This window comes from Jaculus jaculus, chromosome 14 (genome assembly GCF_020740685.1).
Source record: "Jaculus jaculus isolate mJacJac1 chromosome 14, mJacJac1.mat.Y.cur, whole genome shotgun sequence".
NCBI lineage: Eukaryota > Metazoa > Chordata > Mammalia > Rodentia > Dipodidae > Jaculus > Jaculus jaculus.
Window position 1 is genome coordinate 46966704 of NC_059115.1, and position 11184 is coordinate 46977887.

Here is an 11184-nt window from a genome sequence, read left to right on the forward strand (position 1 = left end):
GCAGATTGAGTGGAGTTTCAAATTCACCTGTAGAGGTTGGGAATTTAGCTTAGGAGTAGAGCCCCAAGGCCCTAGGTTTGGTCACTAGCCTCCAGAAGATTCACAGGATGTTATCACTAGTGCTTGGTTTTGCCTGGTTTTAAACATAGTATAACTGAGATCATGGACAAAGGGCCTGACATTTTGTGAATGGCTTCATTCATTCAGCATTGTTTTGAGGGCATTTGGTGTTGTAGCATCAGTCCCTAAAGATCTTTTTAGAGGTCCTTATAAACAACAGAAAAACTGACAAAATGGCAAGGTAGCATTAAGCCCTACAAAGGAACAGAGCTGAAAGCAACTGTATGAAGTGGGGCCTGGGGGAGTTAGGTGTTGAGTAGATGGATTATTGGTGGGCAGATTTTATGAGCATGTTCCCTCTTGGTTTTGGCCTATTGGTCATGAGATACAGCCATTAGAATCCCTGGCCAGCTATCTGCTCCAACAAGGACAGGTCCTATTAAGTCACTGGATGAGGGCCTCACCCGACATCAGTGTGAACTCAGCTTTTGTAACTTGATAGTATCTGTAAAGACCATTTCCAAATAAGATCACATCTATAGGTTCCGGGTAAGAATGTTGCCACATCTTCATGGGGACAGAGTTCAACCCACAATACCTGCCTTTTGCCACCACCTCCCTATTAAGGCCTTCTCCATCTCTGGCCTCCTTTTGGTGATTAAGTCCAGCAGTCAGCATAAGGAACTGTTGCCCCTTTTCATAGATGCATTGTGCAAGTGTTTTCCGAATTGAGACTGACATACACAAATATTGTGCTGTGAGAATAATTATGGAGAAGAATGTAGACAGAAGAGCTGTCTGCCTCTGATGTGTAGGCCACATACTCCTGTGTTCTTTTCTTTCCATCAAAGATGCCTTTGTTTATTACTTAATCTGCTATTGGATTTCATTCATAAAACTGTTAACTGAGTCCCTGCCTAGAACTGATTTGCTTAAAATAGTCAATCATCACTCTCCCCTCTGGGGGGGTCACAGACCAGACTTTCCTCACAGATAGCCTAGAGAAGTTTCTTCGTTAGGTTGATAATGGTAGTGGTGCCACTGTGAGGACTGGATGAGTAAGATGGACAGCTTGAGCTGAGCCTGTCCCAGAGACAGGGCCCAGGAAGTGGCAGCCTTTTGGAGAACTAGGCTGTTTAGGGGCTTTTCCCTTGACATAAGCCCCTGGTGTGCTCAAGCCCTTTCTTTCTTTTGAATACTATTGTATTTACTTGACAGAGAAAGGAGGAGAGAGAGAATGGGCGCTCTAGGGCCACCAGCCACTGCAAATGAACTCCAGACACATGCTTCCCCTGGTGCATCTGGCTAACATGGGTCTTGGGGAATTGAACCTCCTGGGACCTTTGGCTTTGCAGGCAAAAACCTTAACCTCTAAGCCATTCCTCCAGCACTCAAGCCCTTTCTTGTTATGGCTGTTTGCCATCATAATTTGACCATGCCTTTTAAAGAGTTTATCCCTCCACACACTTGCATCCACTGTACCAGGTATATACTAATAAGATAATGAAGTATTCATTTACTTTAATTCTTAAGTACTAGATCCTAACCTCAACTTAAAGAAAAAGAAAGGCAGTGTCATGATTGTGACATTGCCTTTTTTTAAAATAAAAATTTATTTATTTGAGAGTGACAGAGAGAGAAAAAGGCAGATAGATAGAGAATAGGCTCACACCAGGGCCTCCAGCCACTACAAACGAACTCCAAATGCATGAGCCCCTTGTGCATCTGGCTTATGTAGGTCCTGGGGAATCGAGCCTCGGACTGGGGTCCTTATGTTTCACAGGCAAGCACTTACCTGCTAAGCCATCTCTCCAGCCGTGAAATTGATCCCCCCATTTGTTTGTGTTTTGTTTTTCGAGGTAGGGTCTCACTCTACCTCAGGCTGACCTGGAATTCACTATGTAGTCTCTGGGTGGGCTCGAACTCATGACAGTCCTCCTGCCTCTGCTGGGATTAAAGGTATGAGTAGCCATGCCTGGCCTGAAATTGCCCTTTTGAGAGCACTTCTTAACCTACACATTACCTGTGTTGCAGTTAGCCTCATGTTGCAGTCAGAAAGCACCCACCCAAAAGCAGCTTGTGGGAGCAAGGGTTTTTGTTGTTGTTAATTTATCTTACAGACTCAAGGTGAAGCTCAATGATGGCAGCAGAGGGTGGACATCACCTCCTGTCCAATGTCAGGTAGACAACAGCAACAGGAAAGTGAGCTAAACATTGGCAAGGGGAAGCTGGCTATAACACCGTATGCCTGCCCCCAACAACCTTCTCTTCAGGAGGCTCCAATTCCAGTGTCATCAGTTGTGGACCTGGCATTCAGAGCACATAATGTTATGGGGACACATGAATCAAACCACCACAACTTATCATTATAATAAGGTTATAAACTTATACACCCTGCAAGAGGGATATGTAGATGCATTGCTATTTTTTAACCTTAATATTTTATCACATTTCAAAAATACAGAAATTATTTTGGAGAAGTTGTCATTATCAAGTCCTTAAAGAAAGTTTGATACTGTCTTCAGCATCTGGTCTATAGTAACTGTCCTCAGCATCTTCTCTACAGTAACTGTCCTCCACCTCCCCTCCCTCCATAGTGACTGTCCTCCACCTCCCCTCCCTCCACAGTGACTGTCCTCCACCTCCCCTCCCTCCATAGTGACTGTCCTCCACCTCCCCTCCCTCCATAGTGACTGTCCTCCACCTCCCCTCCCTCCGTAGTGACTGTCCTCCACCTCCCCTCCCTCTGTAGTGACTGTCCTCCACCTCCCTTTCTCTATAGTAACTGTCCTCAGCACCTCCTCTCTATAGTAACTGTCTTCGCAGTCTTCTCTCTAGAGTAACTTTCCTTGTACCTCTTGTGTATAGTAACTTTCCTTGCCCCCTCCTCTCTATAGTAACTGTCTTTGCCACCTGCTCTCTATAGTAACTGTCTTCGCCACCTCCTCTCTATAGTAACTGTCTTCGCCACCTCCTCTCTATAGTAACTATCCTCGGCACCTCCTCTCTATTGGCTGTGTAGCATCTCAGTCCGTTAAGTTTGCACTGGGGTCTGAGCTGACGTGCCTCCACTCTTATCATTACAGTAGTTGGTGGAAGGAAGTCTTTCCTAGCAACTCTCAGAAATCAAGTAGGAATTTAACCAGCAATTTCTACTTAAAAATCTCTGTTGGTGATGTTTCAATTAGACTGCAAATGTGTGATTTTGGCAGAGGGTCTTGAAGTTTGAAATTGGCTCTGAATTTTCAATATCCAGGCACAGTGACTCAGTGCTGTCAACAGTGCCCGTCACAAAGCGTTCTTGCTTGGCTCCTGAAGAACCCCAGAGTATGTATTGGAGGTGGGGGATCCAATAAAAGGTGCGGGTCCTTGCTGGATTAGTCAGTAAACTTTGTCATGAGGTATGAAAGGTCTGGAATTGCCTTGTGGAGGCCTGGCCTGCATTATCAGGTGCTGGTTCTCATCTCAGGGTGTCCTGCCTGGCAGAGGAAATGAAACCTAGTCATTTACTGTGAGATTTACAGTTTATGTGGTATTGCAGGAAGTGGTGAAAAGTTGATTGATAGCTTAAGACAAAACTCTACAGTAAGAAACAGGATGTGTGCTTTCCATCTATGCCAGGTCCTCCCCCAGACACTTAAGGCCCTTTTTGCACTTCATTTGGCTGTTTCACAAGGCTGTAGATTCTTGCATTTCCCCTGAGCTCCATCACTGAAGGTAAAATAATTGAGGAAATTCTCTTTCATGTTAGCCATAGTAAAGACATGTATCTTCAGCTGGTACTATGACTTCTTCAACTTGCTGTAACTCATCAGCAATCTTTAATTTCAAAAACAATTCCAAATAGGATATTATTTCACAATTGTACAAAGAGAGAAAAAAAATTTAATCTTACATGATAACTTTTTTTTTTTAATTTTTTAATTTGAGAGAAAGAGAATGGGTACACCAGGGCTTCTAGCCACTGCAAACAAACTCCAGATGCACCTACTACCTAGTGCTTATGTGGATACTAGGAAATTGAACCTGGGCCCTTAGACTTTGCAGGCAAGTATCTAACTACTGAGACATCTCTCCGGCCCAGAATATCTTTAAAAACTTTTTTTTTATAAGCAAACAAGAGAAAGAGGGGGAGAGAGAGAGAAAGAAAGAGTGAAAGAGAGAGAATTGGTGCACAAGGATCTCTAGCCACTGCAATTGAACTCCAGACAATTACATGATAACTTTTAAATCTTATTTTTCATATAACTTTATTAAACCATGACATTAGTGTGATCCACTTGCTAATTCCCTTTTAAATCTCTGTCTCTTCTTTCTGCAGTAAGCACATTCTTAACATGGAGCAGCAGAGGGCTCAGACTGCATGTGTACTGAGTCAGAGCAGAACTGGGGGTTGTCAGATCTGCTTCTCTGTCAGTGTTGTCTGTAAAAGCTTGATGACAAGAATGCACTGGTTCTGTTTGGGATGTAACAGAAAAGCCAGTAACAACCTTAAACCAGTTGGTTTCAGAAATAGGAGCAACTTTACAAATACAGTTTCTAAAATTTTCATGTGGTTGTCAATGGTGCCAGTAGTTGAAAGGACAAAGTGGCTACTGTGCCATGACATGGTTTCCCTCCAAAGGAACAACTCCCCTTTTGACTGTTATCTTTGTAGAAGAGTTGAACGATCCCAGCTGTTACTCTTCAGACTCGTGCATTGCATTCTACACTCGAAACACTTTGAAGTTTTAGTCATTTTATCCTAGCATCCTACAGGGAGAGTTCAGTATGCTGCTTCTATACCTTTAGAGTTTCTATCAGAACTTAGTTAATTAGGAAACTAGCCCGCTTACACTACTAAAACTGGGATAATAAGAAATATAAGCTAGGCATGGTGGTGCACACCTAATCCCAGCACTTAGACAGAAGGATTGTGAGCTTGAGGCCACATAGTAAGACCCTTCCTTTTAAAAAAAGAAGGGGGGACGGGGGAGGAGGAAGGCTGGTGATGAAGCTTATTCATAGAGTGCTTGCCTAGCATGCATATGCCAAGGGTTCATTGCACAGCACTGAACAAATAAATAATGAGTTTGGTGACGAACCAGAATACACACAATTTTAAAAACATTTCTTGGAGGGCTAGGGAGATGGTTCAACTGAATTAAAGGCTCTTGTTTGCAAACCCTACTGACCTGGGGTTTGATTCCCCAGTACCTACATAAAGCCAACTGCACAAAGTGGTTCATGAGTCTGGAGTTAGTTTGCAACAGCAAGAGGCTTTGACTCCTTATTATCATTCCCTCTCTCCCTCTCTCTCTCTCTCTCTCTCTCTCTCTCTCTCTCTCTCTGTCTCTGCTTGCTCTCGCATGCACACATAAATAGAAAAATTTTTTTAACCTACTGTTTTTCTAAAGAGTAATAATTCGTGTCAGCTGGTTACAGGCATAAGTACTTATGTAGGTCACATGGCTCATCCTTGCTACTGCCCACTTTCCTGCCTGCCAGGTTTTAGAGATAGCATTACAGATGAGGAGCTTTGAAACTCCAAATGTATACTGTTATAAAAGACACTGAGAATAGAACATTTGCATGGTAGATAGTAATCACAGAATTGAAAAATCTATATTACATTCCGTAATAGTCCCAAAAACGGTGTGTGTGTCTATGTCTGGGAGTGAACCCTGGCTGCCCACATGCCAGACCAGTACTCTTGCCACTAAGCCATTATTCACAAAAACAATTTAGACTTTTACCTTTTTTTCTATTTGTGTATGTGTATACATATGGGCACATACATGTGCAGGTGCATGTGGAGACTAGAGAATGATGCTAGGTTTCATCTTTGATTGCTGTCCACTTGGTTGATTGAAGCAGGATCTCTCACTTGAGTCCAAGGCTCACAAAGAGCTAGTATAGCTAGCCAGCTTGCCAGGAGTGCTCTGCCGCCCAAGCACTGGGATTGCAGATGGGCCTACACACCCGCTCTCATTTACTCAGGACCTGGGACTCCAAACTCCAGTGCTCACTCTTATGTGACAAATGGGTCATCTCCGTACCCCCAGTTTTTTCTCCTTTAATATTGCTAAGCTAAAGATGTTAGTCACAGCTCCTTTGGAGAATTCTGGCCTTCTGTAATTTAAGACTTGCTCATTTGAAACTAGCTGAGTGGCATGAAAGTTGGGAAAAAGCCAAAGAGACTGACTGATACATTCATAACCCCATGGTGAATACCTACAGTCCCGCTGAGGAAGACCCTCAGTGGAATGGGAGTGGGAAAGAGGGGATACAAGAGGTAACATGAGGGAAATGGGACCAACACAAGATTAATTTATAAAAAAGAAAAGCCTTTTCAGAGCCTAGGTATTTGCAGGCGACCTGCAAAAGAGTAGGAAGAGCTGGAACCTGGAGTTTGGGGTTCCTCTGTCAGCTGGGGTACTGCATTTTCACTCCTCCAAGCTTCTGTCTGTTCACCAGTAATATAAGGAGAATGAGGAAATGATTCACCAGGTTGTTGTAGGAACAGGTCAGAGATGTTTATAATCTGTGTTATTCAGCTTTCTGCTACTGTGACCAACCATCTAAGCTAATCAGTTTACAAGGAGGAAAGGGTTGTTTTGACTAATGGTCTCAGAGCTCAGTCTGGGATTACCATAGGATTACTGGAGGCAACAGAAGCCTGCTTACTGCATAGCAACCCAGAAGCAGAGGGTAGAGAAGAAGAAACATCTCCTTTGACAGCTCACAAGTGATCTAGCTTCCTCAGCAAAGGGGGCCCTACCTCCTAAAGATGCAGCCATCTCTCAGTAATGCCACAGGTTGGGGACCGCACCTTCAGCCATGGGCCTTGAGATGGCACTCAAAATCATTTCAAGGTTCTTTATAGAGAATATATCCTGTGTGTATTATTGAAAGAATTTATAAAGACTATAAAAATGAGGCATATGGGCACTCTTTTATTTCTACTGTCACCATGTCATGAGCAGTTGTCCTCTTTCTAAAGTTCACCATTCTTTTCCCATGACTGCTGCATGTCACTACCTAGAGAGAACTCTACTTCCCGGAGAGACGTCATGCTAATCTTGTCCTGGGCCGACGTTCTTGGGCTGGAGAGGTTGTGAGATGGCCCTCCAGCTCTGAGTAAATCCTTTGCCACTGGTGGTTAAAGCTTAAATATATGTGGTACGCATTATCTACAACTGCCTGGAACATGGATGCCAATTACCCTGCAGTCACCGTCCTCTGCACTGTGCAGAGTGCCTCGGCCTAATGCAAGTTCAGCTGGGTCTGTCCCACAGCCCAGTTGTTAGCTACTAACCTTCCCTGTCACTTTCTTTAGCTTGGCCACCTCCCCTTTGCTGAGCTCTTTGGAGACCCCATACTGAAACCCAGGCTCTCCTTGCTTCAAAGGAGGCTGCCCTTGGGTGGTGCTGCCATCCTCATCCACCTCTGCTCCTGCCCATCCAGGGACTCTGCAGTGATGCATTTGTGCCTGATCTCATGTGGAGGGACAGCAGGGTTGATACGGAATATTGTGACAAGTGGGGCTGGGACCCAGGCAGGCACTGGGTCTTCGTTTAATGCGGCCCGGTGTACCATCCACCTCCACATTGGCTCCACCGAAGAAGCCTTGTTATCCAGTGTTGTGAGATGGAATGTTCTTTAGCCAGTGAGTTTATCTTGCAAACCCACCCTATCCAGTTCATTGCAAAGCCACTAACTGTACCATGTAAATTTTGAAGTTTGGTGGAAGCATAAGGTCTTGTCAGAATATTTTCATTAACTACCATTCTTTTTCAGTTATAACAAATTTTGCTCTTTAGAAAGTAAAAGGAGACTCTTTGGAGATTATTAGTCTGAATTATGCCCGTTCTTTTATGAACAAAAACAGTTTAAGTTAATAAAAGGCTTGCCTATCCATATGATATAATAATAAGAATGTTATAAATCTAGCAAAAATGGTTTTCTTTCTTTTTTCTTTTAGTAAAGTGGGCACTCCAGAACATCTAGCCACTGCAAATGAACTCCAGACACATGTGCCTCCTTGTGCATCTGGCTTATATGTGGGTCCTGGGGAATCAAATCTGGGTTCTTTGGCTTTGCAGGCAAGTGCCTTAACTACTAAGCCATCTCCCCAGCCCAGCAAAAATTGTTTTCTGATTAAAAAAAAAAAAAAAAGGTCCATGCTGTTTTCTGATGCTACTTTTAGAGAAAGTGAATATTTTAAAAAATAGTGAAGCCAGCCATGAGGCGCATACCTTTAATCCCAGCACTCAGGAGGCAGAGGTAGGGGGATTGCTGTGAGTTCAAGGCCACCCTGAGACTACATAGTGAATTCCAGGTCAGCCTAGAGTGAGACCCAAAACCAAAATATAAAAATAAATAGCAGGGCTGGAGAGATGGCTTAGCGGTTAAGCGCTTGCCTGTGAAGCCTAAGGACCCCGGTTCGAGGCTCGGTTCCCCAGGTCCCACGTTAGCCAGATGCACAAGGGGGCGCACGCGTCTGGAGTTCGTTTGCAGAGGCTGGAAGCCCTGGCGTGCCCATTCTCTCTCTCCCTCTATCTGTCTTTCTCTCTGTGTCTGTTGCTCTCAAATAAATAAATAAATAAAAAATTTAAAAAAATAAAAAAAAAATAAATAGCAGGTATTGGATTCATAGTAAGCTTAAAAATAAAACAGTATTCAGCAAACAGGCTCTGCTCTCCACTTCCGCCATTTTTCTGGGTCTCCCCTCCCCACAGAAGTCACCATTTCCAGTTACTTTCCGGTAAGTATATAAGCAAATGGAAGTGCATGTTTCTCTCTGTGTCCTGCTTACCCATCTCTGTACAGGAGAGATACAGGTATAGTGGTGTTGTCGTTGTCAGCGGTGGTCCAGATGGACCCGCGGAGGGCTCCCTTCCCTGCTCAACCACTATTCTTTCTGTAGATTTGCCATGGCTTATTGAACCAGTCTGGTATCAGGGCCATCTGTTTGCTTCCCCCCTGAAGGGAGTGCTCAGGAACCTCAGGCCTGTGGCATGTAGCATATGTACTTCATGTGTTCCAGACATAGGCTTGCTGGGTCAAGGGTACACACATTTTCAACTCTGAAAGTTATTGCCAAGTCTCTTTCATGGAGGTCATAACTGTTCATTCAGTCTCCCTCCAACAGTGTGTGAAAGAGACTGCACAGCCTTGGTAACAGAACGTTATTAAGCGTTTGGATGTTTGCCAGTCAGATAATGAAAACTGTATCTCATAACTTTAGTTTGTATTTCTCTTATTTGAAGTTGAGCATCATATATTTCAAAGTAATTCATACTTAACTTTTGTGAGAATTATCTGCTTGTGTCATTTGCCCATTTTTTTGTTGAATCATTATGTTTTATGAACTCTCTAGTTTCTAAAAATTCCTCTGGAATTAGGCCCTGATCTATGATATGACTAGAACATTGTGTGTTAGCCTGTTGGCTTTGCTTTGACTTTTCTTTTCACGCAGAAGTTGTGGATTTTTATTTAGTATAATTTATCAAGCTTTTGTTGTTTCTGTATTTTATGTTGTCATTAGAAAGGCCTTCCTTGGGCTGGAGAGATGGCTTAGTGGTTAAGTGCTTGCCTGTGAAGCCTAAGGATCCCTATTCGAGGCTTGATTCCCCAGGACCCACATTAGCCAGATGCACAAGGGGGCGCACATGTCTAGAGTTTTGTTTGCATTGGCTGGAGGCCCTGCCATGCCCATTCTCCTCTCTCTTTATCTGCCTCTTTCTCTCTCTGTGTGTCACACTCACATAAAATGAGGAAAAAAATTTTTTAAATGCCTTCCTCATTACAAAGTCATGAAAAAAATCTACATTTATTCATGCATGCTTCTTTTCTCTCTCTTACACACACACACACACACACACACACACACACACACACACACACCTTTCATCTGTTTTGGGATTTACCCTGTGCGCTAGGTGAAGTCAGTTTCCACTTTGTTGTTTTTTTGAAGTTCTATACTCTGATGTCCCCAGTGCTATAAATGAATAGTCCTAATATTTCTTCTTAATATGATTTCAAGGTCCAAAAAATTGACTGCACTTGCAGAAGCCTTAAAAGAAGTCTCCCTCACCAAAGCCCAGTTGGGGCTAGAGCTGGAGGAGTTGGAATCAGCAGCGCTTCTCGTCCAGGAGGAGGAAGCAATGGGGAAGGTAGCCCAGGGTAAGCCCACCCAGCAGATGCCCAACTCCAGTCCTGAGCCCAGTGACTGGGAGGAGTCGGAGTCGGGGTCGGGATCAGACAGCACCACCTCGTCTGACAGTGAAGGCTCAACTACACAGCATGAGGAACTTGTCGGGACTCAGCCTGCATCAGACAAGTCTTTGCTAGGCCCCTTTTTGGAAGAGAGAAGTGCTCTGCTCATCAGGGATGGTGGGGTTTGCAGGGATGTGGACAGTGAGGGGTCTGGCATTAGTCAGAAACAGCCACAGGCCTCTGCCTGGGCTCCTCTGATACAGGAGGTTAAGGATCAGCTGCAGACTACACTTCAGGTGTCTATACCCATTGACGCCGAGGCTGGGAGCCACAGCAGTACACAGGACACAGATGGGGAACAGATGCCCCACAACTGACTCACATGCTGGTTCATTGCAAGGATTTCACTCAGATTGCTATTGTCTCTTGAATTGGAATTGTTCATTTTTCCTGTGTACTTTTCTTTTGTGTACATGTGACATTGTTTTTCACTGAGCTTCAATTTATCCCTTTTGATTGTCTTGTCGCAGCTCAAAAAATAAAGTTCTAACGCGTTGTTTCCATAGAGTCAGTAATATTATAAAAATGAAAGTAATAGTTCTGCTGCCAGAATCTGTGGGTGGCAGAGCCCATGGCCGAGGTGTGCCTGACATGAAGCACTGACCTTCCAGTGTGCACCGTGAGGAGCACTGGCTCATGAACACATCAGCTCAAACCCTCACCACAATCAAGGTAATGAGCTTCTCTGTCACCCCCCCCCCAAGGTGTTCTTAGTCCCCTTTGCCATCCCTCTCTCCCATCTGGCCAAATGCCACCTACCTGCATCCCCTGGGCAACCGCTGATCTGCTTTGTCACAGCACAGTAGCATGCATGTCCTAGATTAACACAAACAGCCATGCCGTATCTTGTGGTTGGGCCTCTCG

At 44.2% G+C, this 11184-nt stretch overlaps 1 protein-coding gene across 1 annotated transcript in view; it reads left to right on the forward strand.

Annotated features, from left to right (window-relative positions):
- Nucleotides 1-10819, forward strand: part of Shq1 (SHQ1, H/ACA ribonucleoprotein assembly factor) — a 134561-nt gene extending 123742 nt beyond the window's left edge. The window contains exon 11 of the mRNA XM_004651508.2: nucleotides 10088-10819. Coding sequence (XP_004651565.2) covers nucleotides 10088-10637 — 550 coding nt within the window. The 3' untranslated portion in view covers nucleotides 10638-10819. The remainder of the gene's footprint in view (nucleotides 1-10087) is intronic.
- The last annotated feature ends 365 nt before the right edge of the window (nucleotides 10820-11184 follow it).